Source organism: Musa acuminata, chromosome BXJ3-8, assembly GCF_036884655.1.
Source record: "Musa acuminata AAA Group cultivar baxijiao chromosome BXJ3-8, Cavendish_Baxijiao_AAA, whole genome shotgun sequence".
Classification (NCBI taxonomy): Eukaryota; Viridiplantae; Streptophyta; class Magnoliopsida; order Zingiberales; family Musaceae; genus Musa; species Musa acuminata.
The window spans coordinates 1959838-1983019 of record NC_088356.1 but is presented as its reverse complement, the minus strand read 5'-3'; the positions used below and the strand labels follow the sequence as shown (position 1 = coordinate 1983019).

General features: G+C 41.5%; 5 protein-coding genes across 6 annotated transcripts; 3 read left to right on the top strand and 2 right to left on the bottom strand.

Moving 5' to 3' along the window:
- Window positions 1-230: 230 nt before the first annotated feature.
- Window positions 231-3750, bottom strand: LOC103994015 (pentatricopeptide repeat-containing protein At3g24000, mitochondrial). Its single transcript, XM_009414270.3, has one exon. The coding sequence runs from the start codon at window positions 3446-3448 to the stop codon at window positions 635-637; it is 2814 nt and encodes a 937-aa protein (XP_009412545.2). The 5' UTR covers window positions 3449-3750; the 3' UTR covers window positions 231-634.
- Window positions 3751-4064: 314 nt separating this feature from the next.
- Window positions 4065-5555, top strand: LOC103994016 (dof zinc finger protein DOF5.1). Of its 2 annotated transcripts, none has more exons than XM_065161966.1 (3): window positions 4065-4231; window positions 4365-5132; window positions 5213-5555. In XM_065161966.1, exons 1-3 carry the CDS (start codon window positions 4181-4183, stop codon window positions 5279-5281), a joined length of 888 nt encoding a protein of 295 aa, XP_065018038.1. In that variant the 5' UTR covers window positions 4065-4180; the 3' UTR covers window positions 5282-5555. The 2 variants fall into 2 exon arrangements, with proteins under 2 accessions (XP_065018038.1, XP_009412546.1); XM_009414271.3 differs by having other exon boundaries at window positions 4066-4231; window positions 5200-5555.
- Window positions 5556-6704: 1149 nt separating this feature from the next.
- Window positions 6705-10506, bottom strand: LOC103994017 (large ribosomal subunit protein eL36x). The gene is made up of 4 exons (XM_009414272.3): window positions 10412-10506; window positions 10016-10153; window positions 8989-9188; window positions 6705-6982 (listed from the first exon to the last, which is right to left on the bottom strand). The coding sequence occupies exons 2-4, from the start codon at window positions 10115-10117 to the stop codon at window positions 6952-6954; spliced, it is 333 nt and encodes a 110-aa protein (XP_009412547.1). The 5' UTR covers window positions 10118-10153; window positions 10412-10506; the 3' UTR covers window positions 6705-6951.
- Window positions 10507-14973: 4467 nt separating this feature from the next.
- LOC103994018 (mitochondrial import inner membrane translocase subunit Tim9) lies at window positions 14974-17454 on the top strand. The gene is made up of 2 exons (XM_009414273.3): window positions 14974-15137; window positions 16901-17454. Exons 1-2 carry the CDS (start codon window positions 15043-15045, stop codon window positions 17085-17087), a joined length of 282 nt encoding a protein of 93 aa, XP_009412548.1. The 5' UTR covers window positions 14974-15042; the 3' UTR covers window positions 17088-17454.
- Window positions 17455-18152: 698 nt separating this feature from the next.
- On the top strand, window positions 18153-19544 carry LOC103994020 (CAX-interacting protein 4). Its single transcript, XM_009414274.3, has one exon. The coding sequence runs from the start codon at window positions 18240-18242 to the stop codon at window positions 19314-19316; it is 1077 nt and encodes a 358-aa protein (XP_009412549.1). The 5' UTR covers window positions 18153-18239; the 3' UTR covers window positions 19317-19544.
- Window positions 19545-23182: the final 3638 nt, after the last annotated feature.

The following is a 23182-nucleotide window of genomic DNA, read 5'->3' as shown; positions in this document are numbered from 1 at the left end:
TTGATGGATTGTTGAGCACATAGGGTCTCATGTTGGATGTTTCTTAGCTGATTTAACTTCATCATCGTCGTAAGGTGCTTCATGAAATATTTGAATCGAGCAAACAAACGGCGTGAGTTAGCGATGGACCGTCGTCGCTCGCTCACGCCGGAGATTGATCGCCGAAGAGCACCACCGTGTCTGCCTTAATGCCACGTGCACAGCTTGTAGTTCTACGACAACATCAGAGGTGTGATCGTGCTGCTAAACTTGATTTGATCCCAACAACTGTATTACAGGAATGTAATAGACCATATAATCCTAATAATGACCTCCGAGCATCTTTAAAATTGGCAATGTGTTAAAGAACATGAAGATAATTGAGAATATATGCACAATACAATGATTTGTCGGGTCAAACTGAACAATTCACTAATTATCAAGCAAAGAATCTCGTCATTAACTATCCTTGGCGTCGTCGATGATGTACCAGAGATTGCAAAACTGCAGTGCAATTTGTGCAGCTCCTCCTCTTATATTCGGTTCTGTGTCATTTTACATCAAGAAACTGTCATTGTCCCTTTGTCTATCTGTTCCCCGTTTGGGTTCTACTGACATGCTCACGATCAAGTTCCTGTTTGATCTCAGGTGATTGCTACCAGTAATCTGAGCAGGAGCACTCTCCATCTCCAAAATGGTGAAACCTATAGGGATCCCTCAGCACAATCTCTCGTCCAACAGCATGGCTGACCAATTTATACACCAAATGACAATCCCCACAAACTCGAAGATTCTTAAAGACCCTCACTGTAGATCCTTGAGGCAGGTCCATCAACCCAAAAGCCAGGGCAAGTTTTTCACTGTGGTTCCAGAGGTTATGTTCCTTCTGTTCTTCATCGGTGTCATGAAGTGCAAAGGAAGTGTCAGCAACATAACCCAATTTCTTGATCAGTTGCAAAATCTCATCCAACTTTGCATATATTTGATTTGCTCGTGGGTGATTCCTGTCCCCGATGCCGAATGCACTAACCTGATTCTTCACCTTAATCCAACTGCAAGCTGGTCTTTTTTTCAAATTGATCGACTCCATCTTCCTTCTCAATCTGTCAACTTCTTCCCACTTCCCATTGGTGGCACATACATTCGATAGAAGTACATAAGCCGAATCATCCAACGGGTCCAGTTCAAGAAGACGCTCAGCAGCTTTACTGCCAACATCAAGATTTCTGTGAATCCTACTCGAAGATAACAAGCTGCGCCATATGAGATCATTTGGAGCAACGGTCATGTCCTCGATAAACTGCACAGCTTCGACAAGTCTTCCTGAACGTCCTAGCAGATCGACCATACAGACACAATGTTCTGTACCCGGGGAGATACCATACTCCGAGGTCATTGACTTGTAATAAGCAAAACCCTTGTCCACCAATCCTGCATGATTACATGCAGATAGGAGGGAAACAAAGGTAACATAATCAGGTCTGCATCCAATTTCTAACATCTCTCTGAAAGTATCCTCAGCTTTATCAAAACAACCATGTCTAGCATACACTGATATGATGATATTCCATGATTGCTGCGACCGCTTCGTTGGCACAGGAATTATCTTTGACACATCATCCATCTTACCACATTTTCCATACATATCCATTGTTGCATTGATCACGTGAAGGTTTGAGTCAAATCCAAGTTTGATAACTAGAGCATGTAATTGCTGCCCTTCCTCTACCGATGCCAAGCTTGCACTAGCTGCGAGGCCCCCTGACAGGCTGAACTGATCAAGTTCGTTTCCAGCATGTCGCATTTCCATGAAGAGCTTAAAAGCATCCTCTCCTTGACCATGGTGAGCTTTGGACGCAATCATAGCATTCCACGAAACCGCAGTCTTGCTTTCTAATCCATCAAATATATATATGCTAGAATCAAGATCACCACACTTTGCATACATCGTGAGAAGCGAGTTCTTAACAAACTCATCAGATTCTAATCCGGTTGACAGTGCATGAGCATGAACCGGCTTTCCGTACTTCATCAGATCACGAGGATCTGAAAATGCCCCCAGGATATTGACTATGGTGATATAGTTTGCCCTAACCCCAGCTTTTCTCATCTGGTTGAACACTTGCATTGCCTCCCTTTGTTCTTCGTTCTCTACATGTCCTCCGATAAGTGTGTTATATGTAACCAAATCATAATTGGGCAATGCCTGCAAAACCCACAGAGCTTCTCTCATAGCCTTGCACTTGCTGTACATGGTTATTAAAGCATTACCGACCACCAAATTTTCTTTAAGTCCTAGAAGAATTATGAGTGCATGAATCATCTTGCCGACCAAGAAGGATTCAGGACTTGCGCATGCAGCAACTGCAGTAGCAAATGTCACATGATTTGTTTCTTTGTTTTCCCGAAGCAAATAGCTTAAAAGCCTCAGTGCATCAAACGATAGCCCACTCTGAGCATAGGCAGAGATCATTGTATTCCAGGAAATTAGGTCCCTTTGTGGCATGTGACAGAATAATAATTCGGCAGCTTTATGCTTACCTGACATCGAGTACATATTGATAAGAGTATTATTCACAGAAACAAATAGGCTGAGACCATTTCTGATGCTTAGAGCATGAATACCTCTTCCCCAATTCAAGTATTCCAAACAAGCACAAGCTGAGATCAGACTGGACACAGTCGTGGCATCAGGCACCAATTCATGGTGGCGCATATCAGAAAACAACTGCAAAGGTTCTTCGCAGGCTCCCTCATGCAAGTACAGCGTTATCATAGAATTCCATGTTATCGTGTCTCGTTCTGTCATCCGTTGAAATAAATTTTCAGCATCCTCTCTTCTTCCCAGGTTTCCGAATAACGTAATCAGAGCATTTGCCACTGAAACTTCAGTCTCAAATCCACAAACCACAGCATGTCCTATGACTTGAAGGCTCACCTTCTTGTCCTCGAGCAATCCGCAAGAACTAATCACTGTCGCAAAAGAGTTCTGATTGCATACCACGCCTTCCAGTCTCATTTCACGATAAGCCCTCATGGCTTCCTCAGGGTACCCATTAGCTGAAAAGCCCACCATCAAAGCAGTCCATGACACGACATTCCTCTCAGGCATATCCCTGAAAAATCTACGAGCATCAAACACCATTCCACGACTGCCATACATATGCAGCAGAGAAGTTCCAACATATAGATCGGTCGCTAACCCAAGTTTCAATGCAAAACCATGAATCTCGAAACCTCGAGTGACCATGTTCGTCCACCGGTTGCAAGCGGTCAAAAGGCTGGCGAGCACAAACCCATTGGGCATCACGCCATCGTCTCTCATCCGCCCGAACAACTCAACAGCTTTGGCGAACAATCTGACACGGATGCAGCCTGAAATAGCAGTATTCCACGACGAACAATTTCTCTCAGGCAAACGGTCGAACAGATAGAGCGCCCCCACGGCGTTACCGTGTTGAAAACACATGTGGATGAGAGTGTTGCAGTGGAACAGGCCGAGGCTGAGACAGCGCCTGAGAGAGAAGCAATGTATTGCTCTACCGGCGACGGAGCCGGTGACGGGGGCGAATCCGAGCCGCGGGAAGAGGGAGATATCGGCGTTCGGGTGGCCGGCGAGGGCGCGGATGCCATTGGAGGCGGGTTCCACCGAGGGGCTGAACGTGGAGAATCTTCGGGCGGGGAGGCGGCGGAGGGAAGCAGTCCTCTCGGGCCACTTTGCCAGATCGTCGGCTGTGATGTAGTGCGCCCGCTGCTCATGAAGAAACGAGAGGAAACGAAGACGGCGGAGAAGGTCATATTATAACGGAAGCCCTCTTGGACGTTAATGGAAATGTTATGGGCCCAAATTAAAGCCCACTAAAACCGGATTATTGCTTTCTTGACATCGTTGGGCCGGATGCTAATTTGGGCCGAGGCTCGCAGTCACGTGGATCTCTCGGCTTTTCCATGTAGCCTCTCCATACTAGTGCTCCCCTCGTCAGCAATGAGATCCTTAGAGACCAAGCAACTCTCTCTCTCTCTCTCTCTCCAACCCCATCGTTCAGCCATTAACCCTACCGTATAAAGACACCATGGAAGAAAAGAAACGAATCCTTCTTCCTACTCCATTCCTCTCTTTGCCACCACTTGTGGATATTTGATTCTCCACCCCCTTTCACTTCCTTTCGTCTTCGAGAAAGATTACTGGAAAGAAAAGAAGATGGTTTTCTCCTCTGTCCCAACCTATCTGGATCCACCTGAACGGAACCAGGTGTGTGTTACTACCTTACTCTTCTTCTCTTCCTTGTAAGCTTAAGATTACTTTGGCTTCTTCATCGAAAAGAAGAAGATAATCGCGTTTCTTTCCTTATTTTTCTCTCACTCTATGTTACGTTTGGCTACAGAGCTTTCAGTTTCTGGCCGCTGCAGGCGGAGGCAGCGAGGCTTCTCAGCTCTTCCCGAGGTTGGAAGCGCAGGGAACGGAAGCTGGTGTGGCAGCTGCAGGGTCGGCCAGGCCTATCTCCATGGCAGAACGAGCTCTCCTCGCGAAGATCCCACATCCCGAGCAGCCGCACAAGTGCCCGCGGTGCGACTCCAGCGACACCAAGTTCTGCTACTTCAATAACTATTCCCTCTCGCAGCCCCGCCACTTCTGCAAGACCTGTCGACGCTACTGGACCCGAGGCGGCGCCCTCCGAAACGTCCCTGTGGGCGGAGCCTGCCGTCGCAACAAGCGGAACAAATCCTCGGGAAGCTCCTCCAAATCAACCGCCACTACCTCCACCGCTGACCGTCGGGCTGGTACCTCATCCTCATCCTCCACCGCCGCGGGCGGTGGTAACGCCGAGCGACCCTTCTTCTCCGCCATGCACACTCTCGTCGATCCGGCAGGGTATCAGGTAGGAAGGAGCAGCCTGGGTGTCGGGCTCGAGCGGTGGAGGAAACCACAGATCCAGCAATTCCCTTTCCTGGGAGGACTAGAGCCACGACCAGAGCCGCCCGCGTACCGTCTCAACGGAGAAGGCGTAGTTTCGGCGAAGATAGAAGACAACTCCCACGGGCTACGTTTGCCAAGGCAGTGTTCAGATCTTCTCGGAACTGAGCAATACTGGAGTGGTGGTGGTGGTGAAGGCGGCAGCACCAACAGCGGAGGTTGGGCGACACAGCTATCGGTATTCAGCTCCTCAACTAAGAACATCTCGTAGTTTTCAGGTCATGACCTGAGCCGAGCTTTTACAGGATGTAACCTAAGCGTTGGAACCCTACTTTTGCCATGGGTTGGAGAAGGAACAACCGGAGTAATCAAGGAAGAAGAACATGATCACTATTCCATGCATCTTTCCTTGATGTAAACGAGGAAACTTGCTTATTACTGGAATCTCAAACGATGGCTGCTCAAGTGTTGGAAGACTACCAATATCCTCAATGGCATGCAATCAAAGAACTCGGTCATGATGCATGACGAGGTTTCCTTTATCTTTTCTAGAACTTTGGAGCCTATTCTTTGACTGTTACGGCATCTTCTTTGGACTTCTGTCCCTCCAAAATTTACTGGAATCTATCTACGCCATCGGGAATCCCAACTCCCCATGAAATTCTAGTTTGATTTGCTTTCTTTAGTTTTGGCTGCTGCAGATCTATTCTTTTGACATTCGGTATACAGTGAATGCACATCCCAAAAGAAGGTCGTCGTCGTCGTGTGAGAGACGAGTAGAGGAGCCAGTTTATCTGGGTAGGTGTCGTCAGATCATTTAGACATTAGGCTTGCATCGAATCTAATGAACTAGGTAATTGTTCTTTCTTGGTTATGAGCACACTCTAGTAGTTAGTGCACACATGTTTATGTAACTTCCATGCAACTAGAGAGAGAGAGATTTTTTTGTACTGCAGACTATCATGACGAGCACATAGAAAGAGCAAGTGTGAGCTTTGAGAGGAAACAACACAACCCATTTGACATGCAACTTTTATTATGGTGATATGATCTCAAATAGTATCATAATTCATTCACAAAATAAGCATCATGAAAGCTTCAACAACCTCTTTCAGTGTTCCAGTTGACAACAGGCATCGCTGAAAGAGAAAAGTTGAGCTCGGGGTTAAACATCAAGACAGTAGTCGACTCCACCTATGAGATGTTGTGCGATCCACCTAAGACAAAAAAAGAAGTGGGAGGAAGAGCACCATTATCGTTCCACTCTATCTATCTATTAAGCCCTTGAACCGCCAATAAAAATGGAAGATAGTTCAGATGTTGTGCAGATTGCATAATCCTTTACAGCTCGAACCAAATAGAAAAGAAAAGATAAAGATACTAACGATTTGCCAATATGAATCTCAAGGGAGGAGATGGGAAGCTTTTTAGGAGAGGCAGCTTATGGTCGCTGCTTTTTAATTATCCACTTTAAAGGAGACAGTGATTCTGGTTGAGCTCAAACAGATGAAACACGCACCTTACAAGGTAAAAACAAAAAAGAGTCGAGTACAATCCGATAACGCACGGTTTGACGATTGACCAACACCATTTCAAAGATAGACTACAGACCATCGAATCTGTTATTTTACATTGTCGCACAGTTGCCAATAGAAACATGTAGTAATAGGATTTTAAAAATAACATTCCACTAATAATTACTAGAGCAACACACTCAGTTAAATAATTTGATTAAGCCGACAGAACATTCTCGCTAGTAATAGTATTTTAAAAATAACATGCCACTAATAATTACTAGAGTAACACGAGATAAAAGTAAGTTCAACATTTGATTAAGACGACAAGGCAAGCAGCTTCCAATGCATCATAATGTGTAAAGAAGATTTGGCAGAAGGTTTTATCTGATCACATTAAAAAAATACTAAAAGAGAACAGACACAAACCAGCCTTGATTCCAATCGCCAACATTTCTGTAGGTCAACATTCCATCGTGCTGAAACATCAAATATAAAATCTAATTGCATGATGACAAAGTTAAGGCTTTGCAGGGGGTATCATCATTTCTTCTTTTCGCTCACTCCAGCAGACCTGCACATGCAAAAAACCACATGAGAAATTAAAAGATGAGGGATAATATTATTGTAATCATGTTAGGTTGAATTAAATTTTGGACTCTTTATCTACAAAAGAAGTGGTCCAAGGGACGGAGGTTGCTATCCAAAGAATGATAACCAAAAAGATAAAAAGTCACATTTAGGAACTGCTGCTACTTTATACAAAAAATTTAAACAGATATCTACTTTTTAACAACTTATGCTTGTTGATGTTTGATATGGCCCCAAAACTACTATCAGGGGCAGTAAAATCTATGTACATCCATAAATAAAGACAAGGGTAACATCAACAAACTGAATATCTCATTCCGAATTGAGCCTCAACTTCAACAAGGGTAACAAAAATTATATTGCATGAGTGCAAGTGCAGTTCATGATAGATCAGTATGTTTAGTTATATGTTAAAAGAATCATGCCAAAATATATCACAATCTTCTGGACTTATCAAAATCAACAAAAACCTTGAAAACTTTTTAACTAAAGTTAGCTTACATTACAAGAACTGGAATAAGTTTTTTCTAACCTAATAGCAATCAGTTATTCTGCGACAGTTAGATATGAAAATATTACAGCTTAAAAACTTAACAAATGAGCAAAATTTTTTATAAGACAGTGATAAAAGATTTGAAGGTAAAGATCAAAAATGGAAAATTTCCTACAAAAACAAATAGGTATCAGGCCATCAATGCATACAGGTGAAGCTCCAATAGAGTAAGTGGAGTCAGAAATGCTACCCTGCTTAACATGTTATCAGCTAACATTTTCCGCGAGCATTCAACTTGAGGTGCTGGTCGACCAAATTAGGCTCCCAAGAAAGCTACCATACCAAAACTCCATAGAGGCTTAAATCCTAATTATTCGCCCTATAAGAGTTAACTCAATCTTAGCTCAATGAGCTTAGCTTGTGCTAGAGTTCAGCAACAATGAGAAAGGCACCAAGTTCCATCAGCTTGTAAAGTATGGAAGCAACTGATACAGAGAAGAAAAGGGGACAAGATGAAAATAAAAACAGGAACACAAGGATGAAGGGAAGTGAGTGGAGGCTGTCACAATTAGGGGAGATAAGCAAGGAAACTGCATAATTCTGATCCAAACATCACATTGAGCAGCTAGCCTGTAACAATCCCTCGAATATAAGAGGCCTTAGCGACCTTACAAATTTAATCTTCCAATTACAATCACTAGCCATTCAAAACCTAGCCAAGTCTACACCAGAAATGTGTTTAACATCCTTCATACTGCTAATGAACATATGAAATGGCAATCAAAGGCCATTTACCTAGCTGACAATTAAAATTTTCATACACCAACCATAATCATCTATCCTCCCAAAAGAACCAACTATCCATCCCAAAATACAAAATTTATTGGATAGTTATGCTCACTTAACTCAATGCTGCATTTTTTAACAAGATATAACAGCCTTATTTGGTTACTCTTTACATGCAAATCAACAACAATTTTGTGATGAAGCAAAAAGAGTCATGCACCCAATTCTACTTAGCTCATTGGGCTACATGCCTCATCTTGCAGTTCATTACAACATTATGAATAAGCAGCAATAGCTAAATTTAGACCAGTTGTGTCTGAAAAAAATGCAGAGAAAAAAAAAACAGCATTAAAATTAAGATGCTCTTCTAGAATTTCCAAGTGTTGTTGAAGTCTGATAATGTATCAAACAACAAAGGGACAGATGTCCATGATGTGAAATACAATTGGAATGGACAGAAAAAACATAAAAAAAAATCACAAAACTCAATTAATCATCAAACTTAACTCAATTAATCACTAATAATTTCGATAAAATCATTATAACAAAATTCTCTGATTTTATTTGTTGCCCTATTCTAATAACCAGCACTCTTCTGGGCATGATTAATTATATTTAATTTAAGAACAGATAGCTCATGTTACATTTAGTTATCATCAAAAAGAAATAAATAGCATGTAGATTTAAATTTTAAAAAAAAAGCCCCTTACCTCATCTTCCGGAGAACATTAGCCATCTCCTCTCTCTTCTTTTTGGCTCTCTTGTGTGTACCCAGCTTTCTCTTAGCAACTTTCAGTGCACGCTTGTCCTTTCCAACTTTCAACAGCTCCGTAATCCTCTTCTCATAAGGTGCAAACCCAGCCACTTCCCTGATCAAGTTCCTAACAAAATGCACCCTCTTGCTAGTTTTCTGCATATGATTGTCCAACAATGATCAGTTTTGCAGCATAAAATTCAAGCAAATATAAACTTAAGTGTATGTAAAAAATAAAGAATTTTTTGGCCTTTCTTCCTTTGAATATAATCTGAAGACTGTCAGAAACTCTGACTCCTAAAAAAATCAACATATAGTGAAGAGAAAATAACCACAATTCTGAATTAAAGAAATAGCCTAGCTACCTCATTGAGCATAGCCCACTGATGCTTATCTTGGACTCACTCCTCTTAAATGGCTACCTCAAATGAATGAACTGTTTAATTAGACAACCATTTCATCAATTTGAGGCATAGCCCACTGTTCCTCTTGAACAGTTTTTGAAGCACAAGGGATACTCTACATTAGAATTCTATATCACAGATGTCAGTGCTTGTGTGCTACTTCAAATGACAAGAAATGTAGATGGAGTTGATCATTAACAATATGATAAAAGTCTCTTGCTCTGAAGTATATCATCATCATATGCTTCAACAATATTGTGAAAGACTCTACAGAACGCACCAGAAAGAACTCCTGCCAACTAGAGTTGCTAAACCACCATGTAGCTCACTAGTTGCCATAGAATTCTATACAACTTGTCCAAGTAAGCTAACAGAATGGATCAATCACTGACTCCTCTTCATATAAAACTTACCCTTCAACCTCTTCATGCATTAATTTCTTGATCGTTAATATTCCATCTACGAAAAAGACCATCTAAGAACGGAAAAAACATAAACACCCGCAATTTACAACTATATCAGAAATGACTGTCAACAAGAGATCAGAACCTCCATCTCTCAGGGACTTCAGATTCATACCCCTTTTCTGCTGGAAGGACGAGGGGGCAACTCCCTCCTGGTGACGATGTGCCCTTTGTTGAGCCCAACAAAGAGACCGGTGTTCGGCTGAGGAGGGGCCATCTCAAAGCCCGGCGAGAGAACACCGTCCGCTACCCACTAATAACAAATGAAAAGAAACTAATCAGGTTCCAGATAATCTAGCAACGACAAGATCGGCATCTAAAAACACGCAAGATCAATCGATCAAAGCACTTACAGATCAAAACCCTGTCGAAAAATAACAGAAAAAATCCAATTCAAATGTGCACTCAAAAGAACAATCATGAATTCAAGAAACGCATGAGGCGACAGCAAAGTAAATACGCGCCAAGACAAAAGAGGAGGAAACGTGATCCAAAAGCGATGGCGTCTTACCCCGGACTCGGAGAGGAAGAAACCCTAGCGGCCAACGACGTCTAAAACCCCGGTGGTGGAAACGAGCGACCCGATAAATAGGGGCACATCGCAAGTCATAAGGAAATCACAAAAAAGGGGGTTTAAGTGAGCTTTATTTACGAAATTACCTCACAGCGACTGTGGACGTTCGATCAAACTTATCATGTTATGGACGGCTGTGATTCTTAGTTGGGTCGGGGTTCGGGCCGTGGGCTTTCATAAAAACGAGCCGAGCCAAAATTGGGCCAATTTAAAATGTGTGCAATTCATTTAATGGTAGATATTGACGAGTTACTGGAAAATAGCATCAGGCATTAATATTTCCTCGTATATTGACGAAGGTTAGCAGAGATTATGATACATTAAAGCATGCCGAGGAAAAATGAACCAAAATGTTGACCAATTAATTTTGACTTGTGCATTGTTCTTTTGTGAGTATTGCAATTATTATTTCAATTATTTATTTATTATTTACGGATGTCATTCGGACTACCAAAATCCAATGCAGTAATAAAGCCTATTCTTTATTATTTAGCACATTACTTGCCCAAGAAAACTCCATAGAATAGAAAAGAACTGAACAATGGTTGATCGTCATCCAAATTCTAATCCATGAGAGAGAGAGAAGTAAAATTTGATCTTTGTATATATCATAGCTACAGAACGCACATACAGCAAGCATCACTTGGCACCGGCAGCTTCTGCTTTAGTCTTCTTAGCCACCGGCGCAAATTCGTCGAGCTCCCGACTCAGGTGGTCGAAGCCAGTCTCCCGCTCTGTGTCAACTTGGCCTGAACTCCTCATCTTCCTCTTCAAGTACGGCATAGGAGGAGGCTTCCTGGGGGCCGCAGGGCACTCGAGAGGCACCGGAATTTTGTGCCTCGGGGACGTCGGTGTCAGATAACCATCATCATCATCGCTATCTGCGGCGGCGGCAGCAGCGCCATCATAACGTTTGCTTTGTTTTGCTTCTTCCTGTTCCATCTTGCCTTCTTCCTCGTTCATACGCTCCGCAGAGGGAAGAGAAGGAGGAGGGATCAAAGGCTCAGAACTTGTGTCTCCTTCTTTGGGATTCATCTCCTCTCCCTTCTTAAACTTTATGGATGCTTTTGGATGGACTCCGAGTGCTTCTCGGACACAAATAGAAGAGAGAAAGGAGAGAGAGTTCGACAAGGAAACAGGAGAAAGAGAAGAGGCAAGAACGTTCAAGGCTTGCTGCTGAAACCGACTAAGAGTAGGTTAATGACTGTTTTTGGATTCACGTCTTTGTTCGATGGTCTTCGGAAAGGATGGTGACAAGTGATGGAAGGTGGAATCATATCTGTACCCAGTAACAGTTGCCGGTAATGGCCTTAACATTCCTTCGGTCTCTTTGCCTCTCTTCTCTTACGAAAGGGTGTTCGTGGTTGGGAGCGAGGGAGGCGCATCGGATACTTGCGAGCGTCGTCCGTTAGTGCCGTGGCGATTCTTCGGCTTTGTTTCCTCTTCTTATCTCGATGCATTCGTGCACGTTGGTTGCCATCGAGGGACCACACGGGACATGGCCGGCTGCATGGGGCCGATATAGGTAGCATGATCTGAGGGTTCGGCTAGAGCTTGAGGAAGAGCACACTCCGGAGTAGAAATTACTTGTCATCGATCACCTGGCAACTGTGTCAACCATGTTCGATCTTTCCCAAGATATGCATCGACTTCTACAGGGATGCCACGGATCGAGAGAGGGGAATTGCTGCAAGTGAAGACGGCAGAGCAGCGAGAACAAAAATCCCTTCATAGCATCGTCGTAGCTCATGAGTTGTGCTCCCATCTAAAGCTATGATCAGCTCGGACGGTGGACGCTTTGCGGTTCGAATGGCCCTCCTACCCAATGAGCCCCACCTCCTTTGGAATTGTCGGCTCACTGTATACTTTCCACGTGCATAAGGTAGATGGCGAGACTTATGCTGGTCAATTTCTTAAGATGATCATAGGAGAGTTGTTGATACTTTCGACAGTAACAAATTCATTCGACACTAACAAATATATATATATATATATATATATATATAACAGAATTTATAGGGTCAGATTCAATAGATAACTAGGCAAGTGTTTGGACTCTAAATCTTTCGATCTAGGTATCAAAAGAAATTTCTATGAGTCTGGTTTCTAATAAAATAAGTTTTAAATAAATCAGAATTTCTAAAATTCAGTATCAAAAGATCAGAAATTACGATCCATGTTTTACAGAATCTATAGGGATAAATAAAATAGAAATCTGGATGAACAATTAGACTCTAAATTTATTAAACTTAGTATCAGAAGAAAGATCTATTAGTCTATTTTCAGATAAAAAAGTTTTATCTAAATTAAAAATTTGTGCAGGGATTTATAGTTAAAACAAGCTGGAAGGTTTAGAATCTCGGAAGTTTCCAGATTCAAATCATTATGTCTAAACAAGAGATGTATTAAATGCAAGGCTATAACAATTCAAAGTTTCTCGTATTCAAAGTAAATGTAGCGATAAAATTACAGTAACGAAGAACGTAATATATATATATATATATATATATATATATATATATATATATATATATATATTAGGAGGAGGGAGTTAGTAGGAGGAGATAGTGAGAGGGAAAGAGATGGAAGAGAAACAAAGAGATGGATAAGAGGGAAGGAGAAATAATCTAATAGGAGGAGAACGTATGGGAGAAGGATTGTCAAGGGTGATGGGAAGGAAGAGGAGGGAGGGGAGGGGAGGGGAGGGGAGAGAAGGAAGGGGATGACAATAGGGAATGAGAGAAGCAAGCAAAAAAGGGATGAGGAATCAGGTAAGAGGAAGAGGGAGAACGAGGCTGTGGAGGTCCAGAAAAGCTTGACGAGTAGGAGAAAACTGGAGAGGAGAAAGAGGAAGCCACTCATCAATTATATATAAGGAAGCCAATCCGTCAAATAGTTGCCTTTGCCACAAAGAGAGAGTTATTCATCTTTGCAAAGAAACGAAGTAGCAAACAATGGTGTAAGGTGAAGGAGGTTTTGTAGTCCAACGATGATGCAGTGCAAATGAAACTTGTAGGAGGCTTTCTTCCACATGATCAGTCATTTAACCTTTATAACAATATACATCAACTCATAGTTTTACACAACATTACAAGTAAGATGTTCTTTATACTAACATCTTGTTATTAAACTATCAAAATTATATCACAATCTTCTAGCATCATGTTATGAGTATGAGTGATAATATGAGTTACAAAGCTCAATGATTATCATATCTATGATATAGTGAAAACAAATCATATGACATATCTAAAAGTCATACTTAGTATTTCATATAATTCATATTTAATAATTAGCAACGAGCAATGCACAAACAAATCAAGATCAAAATGTATGGATTTAAAAGTCATACTTAGTATTTCATATAATTTATACTTCACTCCTTGTTGATCTCCACCTTTAAGTGTTTTAATACAATATAGAAGACAACAAACTCTGGCTCGATAATATTTTCTTCTTTTTCCTCTAATTATAAATGTTTAGATAACATAAAAATTACAATATGGAAACCATGTATTAAAGAAACATATGTGTTTACAATATAACACAGGTGACAAATTCCTTTATTTTTTTCAATTAATTTAATATAATTTTTTTTCATAAATCATATTTAAATTTTAGGATTCACAATTTAGACCATGAGTCCTTTAATATAAAAATTACTTAATGAAATAAATTTATTAAATAAATTTTTATATATAAATAATCAAAAAATCATATCATAAAATAATTTTAAAATAAAAATTTATATAAAAATAATCAAAAAATTATCATATCATAAATAATTTAAAAAATAAAATATATTACATAACCACCTTGTTCGAACTTGTTATAAGATGCTTCAACCTTGTCTTGTTCTACCTGATTCGTAGACGTTTAGACGAGCATCAAGCATCTTTTAAAAATATTATAATAAATTTTATTGTATCAACTATGCTTAGTATAGCAACATCAATTCTCAATTTAATGTTTGATATTTTATCAGAGGATCAAATTATAATAGTAGTCTCTTAATTATAATGCAAATAGTTTCTTGAATATTTTGACATTAGACATTATCTAATTGAAGTATCGAAGAGCATAGAGTTTCATCGTGTATTCTCAAATTACGACACAGAATATCTTCTCTATCAAATTCATATTGAATCAAACCACCTTAAATAATATTTTATTTTTGGAGCTCGATAATGTGTAGCCAATTTCGACATATTAACGCTAACAAAATCATGAAATCAAGTAATACGAGAATCATTTGAGCAATGGACTAATGATGACTAATAGTTCAAATTGTAACATTAAGAAATAGATGAATTATGTCAACCTACATAACTACATATGTGCCATTTTAGATGCCTTTATTAAGGTAAAATTATGCGATGAAGTGAGCAGCAATATTTGCTTATCATGAAAACAGTTTCTATTTTCATTGGAAAATAATTACAGAGAAACATTAAAAATATTTACTTACAAAAAGCGCTCTTAGTCGACAGTTTAAAAGCGGGTTCGGATATCGGACGATTCCTCAGCAAAGTTTCGCCCCGTCGGCCTCCAAAACCCTAGCGAGAGCGATGGACAAGAGCATGCTCGGAGATCTCGACTCTCTCCCGGAGGAGGACAAGATCAGGATGTCCGCCATGATAGACCAGCTCCAGATCCGGGACAGGTATTCCCAACTCCACTTCCACGAACGAATCTTTGTTTCCTTGCCTGTTGTTTGCTTTTCTTCGTCTCTTTTCGGATCATTAACTTCGCGTAAGCTATCGCGTCATCGGCGATGTCGTATCTGGGGTTAATCTCATGCGCGGAAGATTGGAAATTGTAGTCTTCTTCCGATGCGATGATGGGATGGACACTTGTACACGAATGTGTTATCTCTCTTTTTCTTATGCTTATTTTTGTTCTTTACACGGTGCTTAAGTTAAGTTTGTTTATACTCGTGAATCGTCAGCTCAGTTGTCTGTTAATTGTTTCTATCATCAATCGAGTTTAAGAAGGCTTTAGGAAGTCGTCAGCTATTTGTTAGGGTATATGACTTAGTAATTTATTTTTAATCTTTGTCTTTTACACTACTTGGATTGGTTGTCGCTGTAAGATCACCGTTGTCCGGAAAAAGAATTGGGTTCAGGTTCGGACATGCTATGTTCTGGTCTGGCATTAGTTGCCTGATCAGGATCAGACATGGACCGGCTTTTTCATCATTGCTGATGGAAATGTTGGGTGCTTTATTTTTGATCGTATGATTAACTTGATATTACCTGAGGTTCTGATCAGGGACTTGCATAGTATGCAAGCAGCATCTTGTAGCTATAAACTCTAAACAAATGAATACTGAATTATCTGCCACAAATCCATTGATGTGCTTGATGATCTTATGCACTGGTTTCTTATTATTTTTAGAATAACATTTATTTCATATCGGATAAGTTGGGCTTAGTCAGATTAAAGCCACATTTTGTCATTAAGATAAATATTACTGGAGCTAAAACCACATCTGTCATCAAGATAAATATCAGTGGAGCTAGACCACTGTCTGCAAAAAAATTGTAGAAGCCGTCTTACGATAGTTAACTGATAGGCGCAGGACATTTGGGAACACTAATTGGTTATCTCATTTCTTTGATAAGGATTCATTTCATTATATCTGATTGCCATTTCAAAATTTGATAGAGGAAGTAGTTAATTTCTTCAAGTCCTTTTATTAATAAGCTTATGTATATATATTTTTAATGCTGAATAGACAAATGATTGTTTCCCCTAAGAATCTCTTTCTGCGTATCACGTGGGACTTTATGTTCCATGAGTTACCATCTTATTCATCGGTCTTAATCCCCAGAGATCTTATTGACGAGACCATATAACATGTCTACCCGGTTGATGCAATTTAAATATTATTACTTGGTCTTCCCTCATGTGGTTCTATATGATAGCTAATAGTTTCGGACTCATATTTCTGGATTCTTAGGTATCCTGAAATCTAGGATGATGATGGGCTCCTTGGTGAAGAAGGGGGCTTTTATTTTCAGCAAAAGGTTGAGCAGTTAGCTGAATCATGCGATTGCCTCCCTCATGCTGATTTTCTAGTTGCAAAGTATACGGCTGTTGTTTTTATTGCAAATTAAAGTTGTACATGTTCTATTTTAATTGAAATCTTCTGCTGGAATTCCAACTAGTTCTCGGATGATGATAGCATTTTTTTTTTGTTTTACTTATATTCTGTAGTAAACCAAGGACTCCACTATCTATTGCTTAACTAGTTACTAAAACTTGTTGCTATACCATGTGATATTACTATCTAGCGAGTCTGCAGATAGTCTTCAGGATAAGTTTCATTTCTTTTGTTTTAGCCATATTTTTTTTAGTAGAGGTGATTATGTAAACCAGTCAATTTGTCTTGCATTGATTTTTATGTGGTCATCCATCTTGCAGCTTAAGAATGTATAATACCCTGGTGGAGAGGTGCTTCTCTGATTGCGTGGACACCTTCCGGCGCAAATCTCTTGATAAGCAAGAAGAAACATGTGTTCGCCGGTGTGCCGAGAAATTTCTAAAGCACTCAATGAGGGTTGGCATGAGATTTGCTGAGCTGAATCAGGGCGCTCCCACTCCTGACTAAACAGTAGCTCAGCTGATCAGAAGCCCACTTCAGTCACTCTATTCTTAGCTGACGATGGAACCATTGCTAAGTGCATGACAAACGATTTTGACGTACTTGATATTTGTTTTACTTCTGTGGCAGCTTTGTAGCATTAGCCTTCCACCTTCTTATCGTCATCACTGAATAAATCTTACATCCGCTACCGTGCCAATGTTTTTCATGCTGTTGTCAGATGCTTAGAAACGGTGATTGCTCAATGGTAGCCTGCGAGTAATACAGACCATTTCCTCTGTTATTGGTGAACACTCCTGAGAACGCTTAAGATCTAAAAGGTTGGTGGTCTTATGTTTAATCTTTATAATCCAAATATTTGTATGATTCTCAAGTTTGGTTCGCATTGCCCGATTTCTTGTCTACTTTCTGTATACAATTGAAATGATGAGTTATTGGATGGTTACATGGCTAATGTTGGCAAATAGCTTTTATTATTTTTTGGGGAATGAAACACTATTTTTGTGTCTATTAGGAACATACAAGTTAATAATATTTATTCATTTTATTTTGTTCTATTTTTATTTTTAATCTGCAGAAAAGCCAACCTTGTCTGATTTTTAGTAGGTTAAACCTTAATGGTGACAAGGGTTTTAAGAAATTTTCTTTACATCTTTCACAACAAAAGGATTAAAAGTAGATTTTTTAAGAAATCTCAAAAGTGTTTCTTCAGGTTTATAGGATTCCTTTTTCGATTAACCATTGCATAAGAACGCTATAAAGAAATTTTATTGGACAATTTATCCCTCTCTTTTATTCTGCTGATTTCATTATCTGATATCAGACTCCGTTGCGACCACTTGATTTCAAGCATCAGACCTTCTGTGATCGGGTGCTCATTTTGTTTGCCGTGAGATATGGCTTCTGATCATGCAAATTGTCAATGAAACCGCGTTGCTTTATTTTTATTTATTTATTTATTTTTTTGCGTTGCTTTATTCGACGGGTGTTAAAGAAGTCAAAGACGGTTCGGGTTCAGATTCACAGAATCGAACCCTGATCCGATTAGCCTCTATTAATACCACATAAACAAGAAAGGGCCGATCCTTTTCCTCCCCCAATTCGATCTTTCTCCCTCGCTCACGCCCTTGAAGGAAACCCTAGCTTCCATCGGCGAAGATGCCGGCGACAGCAGGCCGCGTTCGCATGCCAGCGAACAACCGGGTGCACAGCAGCGCCGCCCTGCAGACCCACGGCATATGGCAGAGCGCCATCGGTTACGATCCCTACGCCCCCACCAACAAGGAATCCGCGAAGGGCTCCGCCCACCCCGGCGAGGACGAATCCGCTGCTTCCGCGGAGAACGCCTACGCCAATTTCCAGGGTCTCCTCGCTCTCGCACGCATCACCGGCTCGGGTTCCAACGAGGCCCGCGGCGCCTGCAACAAGTGCGGCCGTGTTGGCCACCTCACCTTCCAGTGCCGCAACTTCCTCAGCGCCAAGGATGCCGCCGCTGCCGACAAGGACAAGGACGCCGCGGAGGCCGCGGCCACTGCCGCCTTCGAGCAGATCAAGAAGACCAACGGACTCAAGGCCGAAAGCAGCGAGGAGGAGGAAGAAGAGGACAGCGACAGCTCTGACTCTGACGTGGATCCGGAGATCGAGAAGATCATCGCCGCACGATTTGACAAGAAGTCTAAGAAGAGGACAGCGGACAAGAGGGAGGGCGATTCTGAAGACAATAAGCACAGTCAGCGGCGAAGAGGAAGATCCAAGAAGAGGAGCGATAAGAAGAGGTCGGGCGGAGACAGTGAGTCCGATGAAGAGGACGTAAAGAGGAAGGAGAATAGGAAGAGGAGGCATAGGGGTTCCTATGATGATGACGAGGATGATGAGGAGAAACGTGGGCATAGGCACAGGAAGAGTAGGAAGGATAAGAAGAGGAGGAGGAGCCACAGGAGGAGGGATGATTCTGATGACTATGATGATGACTCAGAAGAGGAGTCCAATAGGCATCACCGCCACCATCATAGACGGAGGCATGGGCGCAGGGATGACTCTGGGAGTGATTCTGGTGATGAGGATAGTGAGTCATCTGATGATCGCAAGAGGAGGCACCATGAACGCAGGAGGAAGAGGAGGGCATCTTCTGAGAGTGGTTCGGAGAGCACTCGATCAGAAGACTCACGCCGGAGAAAGGGGAAGAAGCACTCCAAGGATAAGAGCAGGAACCACAAGCATGAAGAGAAGAATTGAGGTGGTCAGTGGCAATCTTCTTACACTATTAATGCACTATTTCATTTACTGTATGTTCTTGTGGACATTATATGTTTGTGAACTTCATTAAAACTTAGTTTGAAATGGTTTCTGTTATGCTAAGACCTCAGCCATTGTTACTGAGTGGATGTGTAAACTTTAAATTTGCCTTGATCAGGCTATATTGTGTATGATGATTGTGTAATTTAGTGTTTTCTTGTGCTTGAATTTTGTGGCTATGTTTTGTTAATTATGTAGTGTATTCCTCCTAGATTGTTCTTATGGAACTTAGGATGCTTATTGAGAACTACAGAATTGAAACAGTGTTGAGGGGCTGGATACTCAATAATGAAATGTCCAACAACGCAGAAAAGAATGTTTCTGTTCTTTGGTTGATTTAATTTGATCTATCTCTATTGATAACAATGTAAAATTGCCTGATGATTGGAAGAAATATTGTTAGCATCACGGATACAGAGATGAGGACAACTTCTTCAGGTGGTTATAAGAGTTGTGTCTTTGGCCTTTGTGGAATGTTTAGATATGCTACTTCTAAGGTAATGGAGAATGTCTTTATATTTCAAATCTTGTCTTAGTGGGAGGAGCTGTGGGAAGAGCCATGGGGGGCTCTTCTTTCGCTCGTCGCCAAGGTGGGTTCCTCTCTTGCTTGTCGACGAGGCGGGCTATGGGAGGAGTCGGGGTGGGCTACTCCCTTGCTCGTCGTTGAGGGACCCATGTCATTCGATGGGTCCGCTGTGGGACCATCCAAGGACCTATGTAGATCTATAGTAGGGATGTTGCGGAGGCGCCTCCATTGTCGACCTACTCCTACCCTTGTGTTGAGACGAGCCTTAGGAGGAGCTGATGCGGGCTCCTCTTTCGCTTGTCACCGAGGCTAGTCGAGGTGGGCTCTTCCTCTGCTCAGTCACGAACCATCACCAAAGGCGTCGACCCTGTCTCGGTCCAACCATCCTTTCATCGTTGGTCAGTCAAGGAAGAAGAAAGCTATGAAGAAGGTGACCCATCCTCGGTCGATTGAGGAACCCAAGGTGGAGCGGATTTCTGAAGAGGAATCGAACAAGGTGCCTCCTACCCCTGAGGCGCTAGCGTTTTCAAATGGTCCTTGAAACTCAAGATCCTCCTTGAGGAAAAGAGGAGAGAGAGGCAAAGGTCATATTTGACTTGTGTAAGGGCAAGTCTTTGCCTTTCGCAGCGTCAAAGTTAGTCGACCTATCAGACCCAATTCTAGACACATCGTTGCAGCCAATATAGGAGGGCTTGCAAGAAGGGTAGAAAATATAGAGCAATGCTGGAGTCGTGGATCAATACTACCGATAGTCCCTGTGCTCCGGGATAGCAAAGCAAATCTATCGCTTCGCCTCGGAGGTTTTGCTCGACGTGGGCTATCGTAATGAGATGCTGGTAAGTTAAGTCATGGGTCCTAGGTCGCCCCTTTAGTACCTTATTATTGTATCATGGCTAACCTCTTTGTTTTTGACTTGTAGTATCATCATTACATCACAACCCTTCTTGATCGCGTGTGGGATGCCGACTCCATTATTAATCTACAGTCCTTTATGATCGACAATCTACACGAGGAGGTGGAGGGGCTTAAGAGGGAGAGGGGAGACCTTGTGCTTATCGTTGAAGCATAGGCTCGGGGAGTTAAGCTGGCGAGGCAAGTCGTTGGAATCGATTCTTCATGGATTTTTTGGGTGAATAGCAATCGACCCGAGGTGGAGTCGACCAATGCCTCCTTTTTTGACTGTTGGAGCTCGTCATATCTCCTCCAAACATCGATTCATGTGTCGTAGTTGGATCGTAGGGAGTCCTCTGTCGAGTCCACTGATTGAGTCTCATATTCAGGCAGGCAGATTGAGGGTGGTGTGATATGTTGAATTCCATGGTCAGGGATCGAAGTGCCCCCTTGATCGATGGTTAGACACGCCTCTAGCGCTCCTGGGATGTCAGCACTGCGTTGGGTCAGGGAATCTCGACGAGCGTTGGTGGTAGTGGAGCCAAAGATTGTAGCTAAGCTGGTGGCATCGTCTGTTGGGCCAATTGGAGCAAAAAGGAGCGATGACTTGTATCATGCATTTTAACATTTGCACTTGCTAAGTGAGGTTTAATAACACCTTGATGAGAACAAGTAGGTGGCTTGGGGCTATCCTTGTGGACAAGAGACCCATGTCTTTGAATAGGCTTTAGTATCTCATCAGTGTCTACGCTAAAGTGGATGTACTAATGTGCAAAAAGGGTGGTTGTGCCCTTCTTGGATAGAAGTATTGTGGGTCGGGGGCAAAGCCTCTTCGCTCGAGCGTTCATTGAGAGGATTGACGGGCGGGCATTCATGTGATATCGGGTCCTTTTAGCACCAAAAATGTTATGGAAAGATGTCATTGACGACCTGGTCTGCTCGATGGGAGAGGTTTCCTGACCCGATCCCTCCGACATGCAAGCTAGTAACCCGATGAAGGTGAGTGTAGTGATGAGCATTAAAAAGTGATCCCTTTGCAACTGCGTTAAAAATAAGTTTTTTACCCAGTCATAAAGGTGCAGAATATTTTGTGAAATATTCTACGGGGAAGCAATCTTCAATCGCTTCTAACAATCTCTACTTGGCCTTTTCTCCACATGAGCGACAGGGTCAAAGACAACTTGCAATTGCCTGCCTTGGACTCTTGTCCATTGGACAGACCAGTAGTGGTTGGTGGGTTACTCAATCAGAATGGTTGAAACATTAAAATATAGACAATTTATTTGTTCTTTTAAATCAAAATTTTTATCTCCGAGTTTTAGACAGTATACATGCATTAGGATGGGTTCCCAGGAGAAAGAAGAAAAAGGGTGAACTTGGTTTGGTCAATATTGTCAAGGCAAGAGCAGCATATCTGTTTGGCTGGTTCGGCTATATCAAGGTCAAGTGTCAAGTGACTCAAAATCTTTGCATGCGTTTGGTATTTGGATGCCAGAGAAACCCAAGTTTTGTCTCTTTGCCCGACAAAACTCTTCATGCAGTTTATCATGAAAATAAAAGTCATCTCTGTTCTACACTATACATATTTTCTTTGGAAATGCCTGAGCTCTACTTGTTATGTTTGAGAAGCATTCCAAGTTTTCATATCTGATGTCTCAACTTAATCTTGTTTGACGTTTTTATGTTGCTATTGTAGATCAATCTGTGTCGAAAAGAATGTCGATTTCTGTTTCTCAATTTAATTTTCCTGCTTTACTTTTTATATTGCATGATTGATATTACTTTATAAGAAATTGCATTGGTTAGAGGCTCAACCAATTGGAATGAGCAGCAATGAAGAAAAGACCAATTCCATGGAGGCCACACCCTAAATGTGCCGGTTGGACTTTGTTTCTCCTAGCTGACTGTAAATTATAACAAAATGTCAAGCTAATGTCGATTGTTGTTACTACAATGTCTATTTGCTGCCTTCAAATTTCGATTGACCTGCACCAATCATCGAGACATTGAGTGCATTTGAAAATTGGATGTATTGCCAATGATGATAATTTTGAACTATACCTAATGACGATACTTCTCCTGAACTTATTGCCGAGAGTTCAATTCATTCATTCTGACTGAAGGCCACCTGTATTGCTTCTTGAAAAGGATATCTACCGTCACTTGTTTGTAAAGGTTGTTGATCCATCAATACATGCTTGGCTTCTCTCTGATAACCCATGTCACATGTTCGATAGGATTCAATCCAAGCCCTTTTACTATAATGAATCGTCCTGTATATACACTCTGTCCCGAGTTCATCTAATACGCCACCCTTTATTCGTACCGGTCTTTGCTCGTTTCCTGTCATCGGTCATCATTAGGCGGGTTTGGCGGGCTAGTCTGGACT